Raw genomic sequence first — 17,066 nt, 5'->3', positions numbered from 1 at the left:
TTATTCCTTTCGTCTTCTCCGTGTTCTTCTTATGGTTATTATTATTAGCGTTAGCATTTACATTATTATTATTAAAACCTCAGCACTGTTGGCTGTGGTTACGGTAACCGGAGCACGGGCTGCGTCGACTCATCAGCTTTGGCGCGTCACTCGAAATGCTGGCGGAGGCAATGTGTCATTTATCTCGCGGCTAAGCAGCGCTTTCTCACCGCGAGTCTGGAGGACTCTTAACAGCCTCTTATGATGTCACAGCCCGTGACTTGAAGCGACGAACAGTGGCTCCCATGTGCTGGGTGCACAGAATTATTCTGACGCCGTTAGGATTTCTAGATTCAGGGGCTTGGTTGTTTAAAGCTAAAATACCCGATATTTCTGCACATCCAACACAAGAGATGTACTTTTTGGACCGGCTATTAAGCAAAAGGGCAGGATATTCAACAAATGAAAAATAAAAATATATTAAAGTATACACCATGCCATAGGTAATAGCTTGCCTGTTCCCGGCTTAGGTCTTCACTTCTCACTTACATAATAATTTATAGATAACTGGATACAGAGAAATGCTGGAAAATGTATTTTCATGACCAGTTTGACCAAGCTATAATCAGCTACACTTTCATTTGCAAAGGTCTTCCACGTCTCCCTGATTTTCTATCATAGCTAGGAAGACAAAGACATTCATATATTTATGGGGCCAAACACCAAGGGTGTACGACTGCTATTGTTTTCTTATTCTTCTGCCTCTTGCAAAATTTTCACTTCTTTCCCATGCTCAAAAGTTCATGAAATTAGGCAGGCATGTCCCATATGGCTGCAAATTTATTATGTATGACATGCATGCAATTGACACTCTTGGTGGCACTGCAGCGCCACCTGCAAAATAGCAACATTGAAAAATGCATTACATCCTGTTTCACCTATATGCACCAAATTTCTTCTGCATATCTACCTCCTCATTCTGAGCAAACAGTATCATAGAACCTATAATGTCCGCCAGATTGGATTTTCCATCCATTTTTAATTAAAAAAAAAACTTCTTTGTATTTCTCCAACAATTTGCAATACGTTCAGCATTCATGATCTACAGCACGTTGTCGTGTTAAATTGCAAAGGAAATTTTGATACATCAAAAGATGGCCACAGGAACTGCCATTTAAATTTATGCCTGACCACGCCCAACAAATTTTCATTGATTTCAAGGATACTTTAGGGGATGATAGCCAAATTGTGGACAGCATGCAGAATCATGCAGTGTTACTTTACACTATGGCCTATAGGGGGCACTTTTTGCTAAATGCTAATTTGCATTGACTCCATAAGCCCAAATTGTATCATATTTGACAGGAACCCACAGACAGCTTCCCTGCAACAGTATGGAGAAGTATGTCCCCCTCGGTCCAATATTCTTACATAAAATTGAATATGAATATGCATACATATTAACTGATAACTGATTAACTGATACATATTAACAAGATAACTGACCACACCTCCTTTAAATCAAGCCTCGATTCAAAACTTTCGAATGTATAGAATGAAAAGGGACCCATGTAGGTCATATCAAACTTCATGCCACTACCACCCTAGGTGACACTGCAGCACTACTTAAAAACAGCTATTTCCAAATAAGTATGACAAATATACACTTACATCCAATACACACTAAAGTTGGTATGACAAAGAACCCCCCCCCCCCCCCCCCCACACACACACACACACACCCTCAATTGGGTGCTTGGGAATTACTGTTTGCACCTATAATTATTCCTAATTAATAACAATTCGATACCGGCAATGTTCGGGATCGTTACACGTCCTACTGTATGCACTCATGGATTTTAAGTGGTTCCAGGAACACCGCCGTATTCAATAAAATGAGATTCATTAAATCCTAGCCAGACGGATCGTCTCTCCGTCTGCGTTTTAAGTGTGACCAAGGCAGCCACCTGTCCCAGAGGTCCTAATCCAGATTTTAAAGTCCCACGTAACAATCCCTTTCGACTGTCAGAGTGTTTACTCCTATTCAACAAGGGGATCAAGACAGTACTTCTAAGAAAAGCGAGGCTAAGAGCATCCCGAACAAAACTAAAAGCACTAGCTCAATCAGCGCAATACTGAAATATTAAGGACACTTATAGGCTACGATTACTTCAATAATGTGAACAAGACACACCTTCCAGTGTGCCCAGTGTGCCCGTGTGTGCGCGCACACGAGACAGGGCAAAAACGTAACGCTAAAAAAGCTCATCACATGCAAATAACCATTATAATTTAGAATTTATAAATGTAACAAATGAGTTCATCTGATTTATTTAAAAAATAAGAAATTACATTCCAATAGTAGCCTAAGCGTCTGCTAGCTTCCAGACAATATTACAAGTAGGCTAGCAGACAAAAAAGATTATAAGCACATACATAATTGCAGGCTATTCATTCATCACCGTTGAAAACGGTTTCGAACGCGTGAGAAAAAAAAAACGATCCATTCAGTTGGTCTGAGTGGGAAGTGTAGCCTACTAGTAAATGTTCATTCGAAATTCAAAAATTTTCAGCACATGCCACATAAGTTCAAGCAACCCACCTGTGCGTAGTCATATCTGCCGAATATCTTCATGTTCACAAAACTATATCCACCAAAAACATTCGAAGCTTTAACAAATATTTAAATATACCAGTAAAAATTGAACGAACACAACCTAATTATAGAGCAGATATCATTTCCAGGACATCGGGTAGCCTATACGCGTCCAAATTCCTCTGATGCTAAGCTGAACACGGGAGCGTTTGAAGCCAGACTGCTCAACAGCACCTCTGCAGTGTTAATGCCCTCGCCGACGTGTATTCTGTCCAAGACAACCACCTGCTTGCTGCCGTGCGCCGCAGTTAGCGTTTTTAGTGCGGCTTATTCTACAGCTAATTATCATACAGCTGTCATTTTATGTTCAGCAAGTAGCACTTCATGAGAAGTCGCTCTAACCCTGCTAACTTTGGAGAGAACTTGAACAAAAAAATCCCAGCCCCCGTTAACACCGTCGCCGTTTCGCTAATTTACTGCACTTCACCCTCCCACCCAGTTGCGCTCTGATGTCTCAAGCGCAGCACACCATTGGTCAACACAAGACAGGGAAATTTCCCTTTAGGAATTACGGGAGTCCATCTGGCTACCAGTCCCCAAAGCCATTCTTGGTTAATCAAGCAAACTTCATTGCTCCCCGCAAGCCGCTGAGCTTTTGATTTGATCCCGACCCCCCAGAGAGAGTTAAATCACACCGCAGCGCAAAAAAAAAATGTCTGGCGGACAATTTTCTTTACAAGAGACAGATACGACGGCAGTTATACCGCTCAGTTAAACCCGATTCCAAACGCCAATTCCAAACTTACCTTACCAAATTTGCCAAATACAAACGAAGTCCCCACCCCTTCAGATAGACTAATACTGCGACAAATTATACGCAGAGATATAGAGGATGAGACAGATCAGAGGAGAAACTAGAAAATCTGTGTCAGTGACGTTTTATTTTTAGATGAAAAAACTACCCTCTGTTTACAAGCTCCAACAACAAAAGCTGTCATAAAAAGGTGTCTTCAATTTTTAATACACGCAAGGCTCCAACCAGAAAAATGAATACCAATGAATTATTCATTTTTCATCGTAAAACGAGGACGTCTGGATGCATCTGAAATCATAAACTAGTTTTTGGGTATTACACAATCTGGCAGCTATGTACCAGAAATAGCACTATTGCCTTGATGTCTTTATAGTCTGCTATACCACAAGGGATGTATCCCGCATACTGTAGGCCTATATACCATACTCTTCATACATAATTTAATTTATTTCTGTGGGTTACTATGGGATGTCATTAAAATTCAAAGGTGGAAATTAAATAAAGACCAAATCCACCGATACAACACAAACGGCCCTTCGTGGAAATACCATCAAACAAAACACAAAAGAAATGGAAAATTTTAACATACTGCCTGTTTAACGGTATCCAAAGAAGGGACTCAATCGATTTTAATGCTTAGCAGTTTGAACACAGGGTTATCAGCCACACCTCCCACAGACAGAAGGCCGGAAGGCCAAATGGGCAAATTTCAGCATTTCAGACAGACATGAAAAATGACTCTACTCTAGGAGAGGGAGAGAGAGAGAGGGGGGAGGGGGGCTTTCAGGTTACAGCATATCATTCAGATTCCGGGAAACATCATTCACAAGTTGATATTGATGCAATATAGTTCCCTGCTGTAGTCAGATTGACAACACCTTGTTTCTGCTGGACCGTGACACCCGCCGGACCTGCTGGACGGTCTGCTGGACCGTCTTTAGTTTGTGGTCGCTCTGGGAAAGACCGCGCCGTGACAACCGTGGGGTTGAAAGTTAATCCTTTCCGCTCAGGTTAAAGCAGATGGAGCCATTCATGTTTCAGTTTATTAAGATAAATGGCTTTCTTACCATGACACTAGTCAAGGAGGTATACGGATTTGAACCTGGCATCATATGAGGTCCAGATGTATTCAGTCTGGTCACGCAAAGAACCTGCAGTTTGCACCAAGGTAAATTTCAGCTACTGTGAAAAAGTTAATAGAAAAGTTGTTAACCTCAGCTATGAAAAAAACAGCTCTAACGCTGGGAAGCAGTATTTTAAACCGGACTCCTCTGCTCTTCTTCCCCTGTTTGCATTCCCATCTCATCTCCATTGGGTCTCTCCGCATGCCCCCCCCCCCCCCCGCCCTTTCTACACTCTGGCCCCCCAGCAAAGGAACGGGCTCCCCACTACAGTCAGTGCAGTCGAGTCACTGAATCCTCTATCGCAGACTGAGAACACACCTGTTTACACTGAATCTTAGCTCAGCTAACCCTGAACTCTCAGCCCCGAGCACTTAATACGAGTTTCCTAGACCTACTTATGCTACAGCTAACGCTACACCCACAAACCCATTTCCTACTTAAAGCACTATATCCTCAATCCGCCTCTTGTGGCCACTATGTCAATGTTATGCAGGTTTATGTACTGCTTATGCACCATTGATTGTGACACAGACATGAGGTGACACTGACAGTGTCTCTCTGCTCGTTTCCTAAACCTTTATGTGCACATTATTTTAAATAGCTCTGCATAAGAATATTTGCTTAATGTGAAAATGTAAACGTAATTTGCAGGAAATTCACCCATGTAATATATTCAGCTGGACTCTCTATTCTCCATTATCTTATCTAGTGTTTGCTTAGATCACTTCTGTTACGCAGTCGTGAATATTCAGACATGCAGTTCACATTACTATAGGAAGAGGTAGAAAAGAGATTTAATTTCAATGATTCAGTAGTTCCTAACCTTTCACTTGTATTGTATTGGTTGGTTGAAATACACAGCCACGTATATGGGCACAAAACAGTGGCATCCTGGGATTGGCCGAGAACATCCTCCAGTGAGACGCACTGCTCTGGAGGGCCAATCAAAAATGCTGACAATGACCACGTATAACGTGAGCCAAATTGTCCATCTGCAAGAGGAATGCAGTCCAAGATAGAAGCTCTGTGTTGTATATTGCAGTAGCATTCCACTCTGTTGTCAGATAGCAAACGCAAAATGGGTTTTTTCTTTTTTTCCACAATTAATAATTCATGCTAATGCTTTGATGGCTGTTAAAACGGGTCCCGATATCTCTACAGAAATCAGAGCACACAATTTGTCACAAGTGACCTGTCATGTGATGTTACATTACACGCAGACTGGCACAGTGCCTGACAATAACTCAATGCAGCAAGCTATGCAATGCAACTATTGTTCACAGGTAGATCTGAGTAGACAACCCCAACCCTGTGGCTAATACCAGCAATTAAGATCTGCGAAACAGCAAAAAGCTAATCCATAGCTACACAGCTCTTCAACTCTCTCACCCTGAAAATCCTATCGGGGGGCTTCCCTCCAGGGAAAGCTCAGTGGCCCTGCCCTATTTCAGTCAACCCCCCCTCCCTGTGTCCAGTAGCTATGAGCCCATTTGCAGGGTACTATGTGTATTATTTTGGGAATTTTTTGAGTTAAGAGCCCGACTGCCACAGGCTATTTTGAGAGCTCTTTGTTATGCTGAAGCCAGCTCTCATCTGCTTCAGAGGTGCGGTTCGCCAGCTAAACACAGCTGAAGGACTCAAACACTCTGAGACCAGGAGCAGCGGCGGCAGTGCGGTGTGTGTGTGGTGGTGACGCTGAGCAGGTGAGACAGACGGAGGTGTGTGTGAGACACGGCACCCCTCCATTAAAACCCGGGTTAAAAATGAATGCGTGTCCCGGTGGCCAGGCGGCCCGGCGGCTACGGGTTCCGCTGTCTGAGAGAGCACTTTATTTCTGGCCTGGAACCGTAAGGGAGGGGAGGAGGAGGGGTGGCGGTGCGCCCGTCGTCTCGCAGGTTTACAGCGCCTGTTTCCGAGCTCAGGCGTATCAAATCTTTCATTTAATGCGTTGGAGTGGGGCAGTGCCACAAAGGCAGCAGACTGTGAAGGCGGGTTACACTGCTGTGGGTTACCTTTTCTATCTTCACCACTACCGCTGCTCACTGTGTGAACTGAGGCACAAACTACAGCACAGGCCACCACTGTGCTGTTCCCAATGAACACAGCATTCAGCATGTAAATGTCACGCGGTTCTGTGCACAGTAAATTGTTATACAGTCACTTAATCTTATGGGGTATATTTGATTCAAGAACACTATTGCACATGGGTTCTGAAAGGGCTCTTTGGCCTGTTTTCACAGGGGAACCCCTTTTAGTTAATTATGGAACCCTCTATGCTAGGTGTGAAAAGTGTGTAAGCTCCTAGATTCAACCATTTTGCCTGACAAGGACTAGACAGGGTTCCTCTATGGAGACACATAGGAGCCATTTTGAACCCCTTTCTTCTGAGACTGTGGAAGCTACACTAGAGAAATACTGTTAGCATTAGCAATATTGAGCTAATTCTAAAGCCACCAGGGCATTTATATTAGAGGATAAAACTTGGGAAAGTTCATGGCCGGCTAGGGCTTTCCAGAGTTCCCTGTAAGCGCCACCGACCAGGAAACGTTGCTTGCTCCGTCCAGCTGAACCCTTTCAAGTTAATAAACTATATTTACTTTCCAGACAACTTAAAATTAGCCTCAGGCTTCAATTAGACATTCAATTACATGTTATGTGGCAGCTCTGAGTTAAATTACTTACATATTCCACTCTGCATGTCTGAACGCTCGCAAGATCACTTATTTATGGGGACTTTTAGAACACAATCGCCATGACATCCATTGAAATTGGGGCCAGATTGTTTTCCAATTACTGTAGCCTCTGTTGCTTACGCCAATGGCAATGAGCAAACACCTGACGGAGACAGACTCTGTGTGGCTTTACAAGTTCAACAACAATCTCTACACCTTTCCACAGTGTGTAAACAAAAAGAGAGTGGGGTCAAAACTAGCGTTTAGCGTAGAGAGCATACCAGGCACATGGCCTACAGTATTTAATATCTGTGTGTACGGTAAGGACTGTGACAGCAGAACAACCCGGTAGTCTAACATACTTGGTCTTCATTTTGGTTTGAATGTACACATATCTCTATCGACCTCACAGATATCACCCTCTGACTGTCTCTGTTTCAATGAATTGCACACCCCTGGTTTTGGTCTCTTGGCCTCCTGATGTCTTAGTCTAAAACATAATCATCTTTAAGCACATTGGTGCTCTAAATTTCATCCAGCTATACATATCATCCTCTCTACTCCCAATGGGTTTCCATACTGAGGAGATGCATCCTCATATTGCTTGAAAAATAACCACGCTAAAACCGCCCAGAAACACGGACATGAACCTTAGCAGCAGAAACCGCCCCATCACTGACAACTGAACAAACCGTATTCAAAGGGCATGAGGTCAGAGCCCCGCACACAGGAAACACCCCAATGTTACAGCACAGATGCCACAGCACCCATTAAACAACAATTTCATGATCTAACCCTCAAGCATAACAGGGATTTCACAAAACAGAAGACATGACTGGAGAAGCTGCTGCCTACTATAACTATAACCCCTCCCCCTTTTGAAATGGCCAATCAGGTAATCCTGCTTAAATGATCAAATGAACAAGGACATTTCAGAGCTAACATTTAAAGCAGTGGTCCACCCAAAAACTGGGCATGTAAGCCAGATATGCAAAATACAAATTAGCATTCTTTTAAGATACAGATACATATATATGCAGGTTTAATGCAGGAAAATGCTTCTCCTGACAAACTTTAACTTAGCTCTGTGTTAGAACTTTTCAGCCAATCAATGACTAAATTGCTGAAACACACTGAAAACCAGCAGACACAGCGGCCCTCTGGGATTGATCTGAAACCCCAGGCCTAAATCAATAGGCTGCTCTACTGTCAAAGTAAAGAATGAATAACTAAATTGATGTGTAAATGCATCCATGGGGACAAATAAATAATTAATAGATACATTAATAAATGATTTAGTACATTATATTAATTATTAAATATATACTGTATGAATTAAAATGTATGTATTAACACGTTTAATGATTTATCTGTCAATTTATGTACATATTTCCACATTAATTCATTTATTGCCTCATTTATTTATTCTTTATCTAATATTTATTTTGAGAGAAAAAACCTCCATACATAAGCACAAGTGTTTCAGGCAGTCCTGTGCAATAATGGTGATTAGGGTCCTTAATGTGTAATAATGCAGATTAGGACCCTTGCATGTAATAATGCTCTGAAATGTGTCTTTGTCATCAGAAGCAGGAATATTTGCTAACAAAGCAGATGGTGGCCTCAGTCACCTGAAAGTTCCTGAGCAGAGAATAACACACTCACCTGCAGGAGGGTCTGCGCAGGGACGGCAGCAACATGGCAGGGCCGAGCAGGAGGAAGAGAAGAAAACAGACATTACTGACTTACACCCCTGCAGATACTTTAATTACTTATCCAGCATCTTTTTCATTCCGTCCTTCCTTTTCTCCCAGTTTGAAATACCTGATCCTATGAGTAGGATTAGTTTTGCACACTGACCTGATGCTACTGTAAATAACCTTGGCTACTGTATGTGATGCAGTTTATTATCATTATAAACTATAATCTGTTAATTGTGGTTAAGGGTGTGCTTTTTGATTGCACGATGGAATAAAGGTCCAATTCGCGAGGGCTACAAAAAGTCCCAAATTCTGGGCTACAAAAAGCCCAAATTCAAGCTCTCAAATTTAAAACAAAAATCTCTACTGCCCCTTCCTGGAACGCACACATTCAGAGTTCACCTCCCTCTCCTCACTCTGGAGAAAATCAAACATAAGGAGATCGATTGAGGCTGTTCATGTTTGAGGAAAAAGGTAAGTGCCCTAAGCAAGTTAGTAAAAAACGCTGCCTTTTCAAAACATTCTCTTATCCACCTCAAATTTCTTTTACCGTGACATGCACAGAACATTTTTTACTTTGGCCTATTCTCTCTGATGGTAAGCCTGTGTGTGTGTGTGTGTGTGTGTGTATGTGCAAGAGAGAGAGAGAGGGCACTTGCTGAGCTGATGTCTGTCACAGCCGTCAAAGTGAAGGTCTATTTTCACCACGGGCCACTCGTATTTTACCCAACCCTCTAAAATAAAAGCATTTCCTGTCTGTCCTGACGGTAATTGATGACGTCACTGGGGCTTGATCTGACACACAGAGGTGTCTGATAATTCCGTGCCTGTGTCTGAAGTAAAATGGAGCAGACAGAATGAACACGGCTAAAAATAAGAGGTTTCAAGCTGATGTGGCGTCTCTCACATTCAGTAATATCTTTATTATTCCAGCGACAGAAAAGCAAAATTTCTGCCCTGTTTTTTTCCCCTAAAACTGGGCAGACACTGAGCACAATGAGTTTAAAGGCCTGAACCCTCGTAGACTGAAGCTGACGCACGGGGGCTGGAGGACGTGGCTTTGGAGCTCTTACCCTCTGCTGAATGGTGGCGTGCTTGTGTTCCATGTCCCTCTTCTCCATAGCAGAGTCTATCACCAACTGGTCCAGCTGAAACAGAGAGAGAGAGAGAGATACTCAGAGCCAGAATCAAACCTCCACATGCTTTGAACCCTCAAGAAGTAAAGAAGGTAAAAAAGGGAATGAACTGGGGAGAAAAGGAGAGATGAGCAGGAAATCACATGTCATGAATCCCAGAGTTTATTAACCGTTTGAAGAGCAGGTTTTCTGTTTTTTCAAAATTTGAAGTCAGTGTTCTAGAACTCCATTGCTTTCAGTTACTAGTAGTGATTGCTAAATCATCATTAGAATGTTCAGTTAAGAACATTCTAATCACATATTTGTAACCTCACACCTTAAAGGGTTAAAGGCCTCCTGAGGTCAGGAATCAGGATATGAGGGCGAAAAATGATGTGAGCTCATGTGCCTGAGACTAGAGTATGCAGAACTGCATCCAGCCTGCACAGAACAACCCAAAAGTCCCTGTCTCTACTCCACGACCTGGCAAAGTGTTCCACACATGGAAATCCCACCATGCAAAAAAGCTGGTGCGATTTACATTTAACTAATACATAGAACTAATTTTCAAATATGCTCCTGCTGACAAAACTGAACCTGAAAAATCAGATCAGGTGTGTGTGTGTGTGCCATGTGAGTCTGTGTATATCTGTGTGTGTGTGTGTGTGTGTGTGTGTGGGTGTGTGTGTGTGTGACTCATGCTTCGTTTTCGCACTCCTCATCGCGCTACACACTGCATGTAATCACACTGTCCCCATTGGAGAACACATTAGTCACACACAACATGTCGCACTGACTCTGAACAGTGCAGCTGGGTACTGCACAAACAGGGGTACTTCAGGTAAATTGTGCCATGCAAGCACTCCACAGCACAGTGCCACAACGCTATGTGCTTTACCAAGGATTCGAACCCGCAACAACCTTTGGCTCTGTGACCCAATCATAGCTCCACAATGACTACTGCCCTGTCTGAACCTGAATATATTTCAATATGTAAATAACAAACTGGGGTTGGATACAATAACAGAAACACTGAAGAATATATGAATATCAAGTAACTTATACGAAGTAGGGCCACCCTTCACCTTCAGAACAGCTTCAGTCCTTCTGAAGTTCTGTGGGTAATGGGATACTGGACCATTCTTCAAGAAGAAAAGCCTTCAGTTCTTTTAGGGAAGGAGGAGGTGGAAATTTACGTTACAGAACTTCCCATAAAGGTTAAAATATGTTAAGATCTGGTGACTGGCAGTCTAGATACCCTTCCACCCATCCACCTATGTATTATTCCCCTCTCACTGACACAGTGTGCCTTAGAATGCTAGGATAACCCAGGAGGGTACCCCTGTCCTGGGAATATGGGGGGGGGGGGGGGCGTACCTAAGAGACTGGGAGTTATATTGGGAGGGCATTACTGAGCGGGGTCCTTGTGATGTCTTTAACTTTATCAATGCTCATTAGGGCAATGTGGTCCAGTGGTTTACGGGCTAAGACACCGGTGTTGGCGGTTCAATTCCCAGAGGGGAAAGAGCCACTATGCTCTTGGGCAAAGCACTCAGGGTGAAATGGTAAATATTTAACGGTACAAACGAGTGACATGTCACATGTAATCACATTAGGGTCTCTGCTGATGGGAACATCTGAGAAACTGAATCATTTGATGACATGAAATGGAAATTGGATTAGCTGTGAAATTAACTCCTCAGAACCACCCTGCAGTCGAGCCATTGAAAACACACACTGCAAACTCATGTTACACTGAAAGAGTGTATTTCACACTGACAGAGTACATTTTACACTGAAAGAGTGCTTTAATCTAGCGAGGACACTGCTGAATTAACACTGCAGATTTTATTGTGTGCAGTATAATGCTCGCTCTGCCACAGCAGCACCATGCAGAAGGTGTGAGCTTTACTGTTGTAAGTGGAGCCCGCCGCTCTGTCCTCTGCCTCACACAGGAAGCAGGAAGCAGAGCCCTCACCTCTGCTGCCAGCTTCTTCATGTAGGGATCGATCTCCTCCAGCAGGTTATAGCCCTGCTGAAACAGCGTGTACTGCGCATGCATGAAGGACAGCATCTGTAAGAGAGGGAGAGAGAGATGGAGGGAGAGAGAGAGGATGAAAGAGAGAATGAAAGAGAGAGAGAGACAGGGCAGGAGAGAAAGTAAGAGATAGAGAGGGAGAGAGTGAGAGGGAAAGGGTGAGAGGGAGGGGAGAGGAGAGAGACAGAGGGAGAGAAAGAGAGAATGAAAAAGAGAGAGAGAGAGAGAGAGAGAGGCTGTGTCACAGCGGGTCTGGTCATAAATGTTCAGAGTGAGTTGCCCATTACAGACATCACTAGCCACAACACAGGAAATGCACGCAAACACACCACACACTGGGAAGAAATACTGTGACTATGCAGTTCACTTACTGCGTCTAAGATCTCAAACTTCTTCTTCGCCTGAAGCACATTGATCTGCGGGGGAATAAACATGAAAAAGCATGAGTCAAATGGCTCTAGAGAACAGATAATAAAGTCTATAAAACACGTCAGTGCAACATATTCATACCACATAAACCCAGGCATTAATAATAATTTTCCTAACAGTTCCATGTTTTTATATCAAAATAAAGTCTTTAGACCATGAAAGTGTAATCGAACCATTGCTTTGTTTTGCCATAGGATTAAGTGACGTTATGTCTTCTAGTCTTCTGATTCAAATCAAGACCTTTTTCTGACACCTAATGGCCTCCATTGGTATTGCAGGATGACACAAGCCTGCTAATGGAGCAGCCGTACAGCCTCTCCTACAAGCTGGAGCTCTGATATGTTGAACTGCACATGCTCTGTAGGGGAGCCCCAGGCTCTGTCAGATTTCATCTATGAGCTGACAAAAGGAGGGGAATGACCCAGCCCCTAGAGAAACACACACAGATACACACACCCACCCTCCCAGTGCCGGGGGCCCTGTCAGTCAGCGTCACATGATGTCAGAGACTGTTTTCGGAAGCAGATATCTATCTGATATAATACGTGTGCTGTCAGACATCAGCTTTAAGCAGTGGGGTTTCATACATTGGAATTTTGAAATCTTTTGTTGAATATGTAGTTGAATATTCTTTTTTAAACTGCAAGGGTCAATAAGAAGGCTCCTTTACCTCTTATTCTCTGTATATGAAGACAGGGTATTTCCACTGAATGTACTTCCCATGTGTGAGTGACATCTTTCATTTGTGTTAAAGGCCAAGGACAAATCTCTCGAGAAGGATAATGAAGTTTTATTGAAAGCGAGACTCAGAGCGGAACACGGCTTTGTGGTCTGGCATCGATAAAGTTCAAAGGAGGATTCGGAACTTTCCAGAAAATCCGTAGCCAGCGCTGGGAAGGAAGCGTGGGGGAAAAAAAAGGGGAAACTTCTGGTCATACGGTGCGTGCTGTCAAGACAATCAGACTCCCCCAAAAACAAGAGTTCAAGTACCGTGTGTTACATTTCATAGACCTTGCGCATGCATGAGTCAAAGTCATAACCCCTTTTTGTCAATTGAGCAGGAGGGGCTGACTTACTGCTGCGGTTAAGCTAGCCACCGGCAGCAATGATGACTCATGCGCAGGGACACAGCGATAGAAAGCAGTCGCTGTCTTCCCACGAACCGTACTGACGAGCACACGAGCAAAATGAGTATCCTGATTTCAGAAACGCCCTATGCTGCCACCTAGTGACCGAAGGACAGTCCTGCAGCTTGTGCCTGCTTTGCGCTTAAAGTCGTTCGTGCCAAAAAGCATTCATAATAGTATTTTGTATGTCCTGAGAAAACAGGCAGCCATTTATGATATATCGTTACACAGTAAATGCAGATAAAGCATTATTAAATGCCTATCTTCAAATTAGATGTTAAAGCAGAGGCCTCTGCGGTTTGTCTTAGGGACTTTGCGTCCCTGTTATCAGCTGACCCTCTTCTTGACGGCCTACTGTATGACAACGACCCATTTCAGATGCTAGTGGCACAATACGTCCTTTATGCTGTTTTCCTGCGATGGTTATGTCACTGCAGTCAGTGTTCCCCCCTCACGTTCAGTGCCAAGACAGAATGGCAAGAATCCTACTCGTGCGAAGAATTCCTAGGGCGATTTCCGAACGGCGCCGAGGAGAAGGGCCCTGTTTGTCGTGGAGTGCGAGGGGGGGAGTTGGCACTGACCGCAGGAAGTCAACAGGACCACGCTGCGGAAAACGCGCTTGGCTAAAACTGTCCTCCGGCAGCTCTGGATTTGTGGGTGGCAGCGAGCGCAGTGGTTTCGTCATTATGTTTGAGTCTGCCACAGTCTCTGAACCCATTGAGGTGTACAATTTTTGGTATGTTTTTTCTATAAATTCTGAGTCAGTGTTCTAGAACTCCATTGCTTTCAATTGCCAGTATTGACTGTTACATCAGTATTAGAATGTTCAGTTAAGAACATTCTAATCATATATTTGTGAACACCTTTATGCGCTAAGCAAGGATTGGTGGAATGAGATAAAGTTATTCAGAGCCAATAACATCAAAAACCACTTCTTATAGCTGCAAAGCCAACACTGAAAACAGCCAGCCTTCAAAACATCCTGGCCAGTATTCTGTCATTATGTTGCAGTAAATAATGCACTGCCGTTATAGCAGAGCAACTTAAACAACTTGTGCACTTTTCATGTAGTATCCATTTGTAAGGCTGGATATATACTGAAGCAATTCGGGTTAAGTACTTTACTCAAGGGCACAACGGCAGAGTCCTACATGCCCCATTCCCTAACCATTATGCTACACATCGGCCACACAGCATTTTTCTTATGAGTGCTCAAGGTCACGGCACAGTGGAGTACAGTGGAGCGCTGCTTCTGCTCTTAAGTGGATGTGATGTTTTCAGCACGAAACGACCGGATGCTTGAGTGTTTGGCGAGCTGGACATCGGGCAGACGGCAGACGGCTTGATTCAGAGGAGCTGTTCTGAAACAAGACCTAGGAATGCACCACAAAAGGCGCGATAGGCCCTAGTCACACAGGACAGGAAAACAGAGTCTAGTCTGAGGTTTTTTTCCATTTGAACCTACAGCCTTCAGGTTACAAGCCCAATCCCCTACCCATCATACTACACTGCCACCTGATGATACAGTGAAACGATTTCCAAACATAAACAGCAAATAGCAGTGAAAATAAAACAGGAGCTAGTCAGTGATGATATCCTCGGTAATAGTCATGTATTCAGAAGTCCCAAGTCTGAAAGTTCTACATTCTTCTCTCTGTTTTTGACCTCATTGCTATAACAAAGACAGGTAAAAGCTATACGGCACTACCAAAGAAACCTGACCTAGCCAATCAGCTGCCACTTAGTGCATGTGGACTGGGGCTTAGCGTTTCCTATAGGACTGTCAGTCCTCCAAAGGACAGTGTTCACTAGGGGGGCGCTGTCACCTGCAGCACGTAGTCCAGGGCCAGGTGTCGGAAGCACTTGCGGGTGATGCTGAGGGTGCCGGTGGCCTCCTCCACCTCGTGGGGCTTGTTCCGGGGCGCCTGGGCGTTCTTCACCTGGGCGATCTCCATGTCCTCGCGCACTTTATCAAACTGCTTCTTCGTCTCCTTGAACTTACGCACGTCTCTGAGGGAAAGGAGGAAGGGAAGAGTTTTATGCATCTGTGTGCCTGCATGTGTACACGTGTGTGTGTTTGTGTGTATGAATGTGTGTATGTGTGCCTGCACGTGTACATATGTATGTGTACTTGTGTGTCTATGTGTACGTGTGTGTGTGTACACATGTAAATAGGTATGCATGTATTCACATATATATCATTGGTACAGTGTATATGTGTGTGTTTGCATGTGTGCATATGTCTGAGTATATGTGTATGTATGTAAAAGTGTGTGTCTCTACATGTGTATGAGTGTGCACATGTGTATGCGGGTATGGACGAATGGAAATGTGCTTGTGTGGTACTGTATATATATGCATGTCCACACCAGCTAGCTACCACCCTCACTCATGTAGAACTCCGGACTGAATCCATTTCCCAGTGACTCATTCCTACTCCATTCAGTCATAATGCCCGATGCCTCCTGCCCCCAGCTTGATGAAGGCACGTTTCCGGCACTGCTCCCAAGACTCACAACAGAACCAGCTACAGTAAGCCAGCACTGTGTGTCTGTGCCGCGGGCCAATCATCTTTCATCAGCCCTCCCACAGCCCTCCAATCAGACATCACCCTGTCTGTTATATTACTTTGGGTAATAGCAGAAAGAGTGAACGCAAGCAAAAAAACACTATGGGGAAATTAAAATGGTATTGCTCTTGGGCAGGGAATCTATAATGAAATGCTTGTGGGGGGGATTCTTACATTCCCCCCCCCCTTCTCCATTTTGTGATGAACGGCAGTCTATTGGTCCCTTGCTTTCTCCATGGTAATGTCTCCATGGTCACAAAGCCCGGGGATTCTGACCTCTTCCGTGTAAATGTCGTATCTCCTGGAGCTAATCCGCCAGGGCTTCCACACGTCAGTCGCGCTCGCGACACCGTCGATCCCCAGTCCACTAATCCCGTCCCCCTTGCCAGGGCTGGGTGGGCCCAGATGAGGCAGAGGCGGGGTTTCTGAAAACGCTGCTCATTTACTGCCAACCCACCTGCCGCCACCGGACGGGGGGTGATGCATGAGCCAGTGTTAACAAAGCTGAATTTCTTCCAGATTATTCCTGATTAATCAAGCGAGGCTGATTTCCTGACCCTTAATATCACAGCCAGAGTCACAGGGTATTTCACAAGCACAAACATCAAGAGCCATCACACTCTTTTGACATCAGTAGATGTTCAGCTATAAAGCCCAATATTAGAGGTTTCCCAGACATTTATGGTCTGAAAAAGCAGTATTCCCTAAATAATCTGGAAAAAATCAGGAAAAGCCCATCTCTCAGGAAGCTCACAATGGTCTTTTGAAGTATGTCACCTTTGCCATGTAAAATTACCGATTTGATAACATTAAGGAGGGGTGCACCTCAAAAGCTAAGAAGAAGCATATCATAAACAAGGCCACAGACCCTTCAGTCTGTCCACTGTTGCTTTCCCCTTTCAG

General features: G+C 43.9%; 1 protein-coding gene across 2 annotated transcripts in view; it reads right to left on the bottom strand.

The window, feature by feature from the left end:
- LOC135234548 (arf-GAP with coiled-coil, ANK repeat and PH domain-containing protein 3-like) overlaps positions 1 to 17,066 on the bottom strand; it is a 99,711-nt gene that overhangs the window by 22,887 nt on the left and 59,758 nt on the right. For both annotated transcript variants that reach the window (XM_064299253.1, XM_064299254.1), the window contains exons 6-10: positions 15,421 to 15,604; positions 12,410 to 12,454; positions 11,979 to 12,074; positions 9,959 to 10,033; positions 8,851 to 8,862 (exon numbers count right to left, since the gene is read on the bottom strand). In XM_064299253.1, the coding sequence (XP_064155323.1) occupies positions 8,851 to 8,862; positions 9,959 to 10,033; positions 11,979 to 12,074; positions 12,410 to 12,454; positions 15,421 to 15,604 (412 nt within the window). The remainder of the gene's footprint in view (positions 1 to 8,850; positions 8,863 to 9,958; positions 10,034 to 11,978; positions 12,075 to 12,409; positions 12,455 to 15,420; positions 15,605 to 17,066) is intronic.

Source organism: Anguilla rostrata, chromosome 11 (assembly GCF_018555375.3).
Source record: "Anguilla rostrata isolate EN2019 chromosome 11, ASM1855537v3, whole genome shotgun sequence".
Lineage (NCBI taxonomy): Eukaryota > Metazoa > Chordata > Actinopteri > Anguilliformes > Anguillidae > Anguilla > Anguilla rostrata.
The sequence above is the reverse complement of the archived record's forward strand: the minus strand, read 5'-3'. Positions and strand labels throughout refer to the sequence as shown.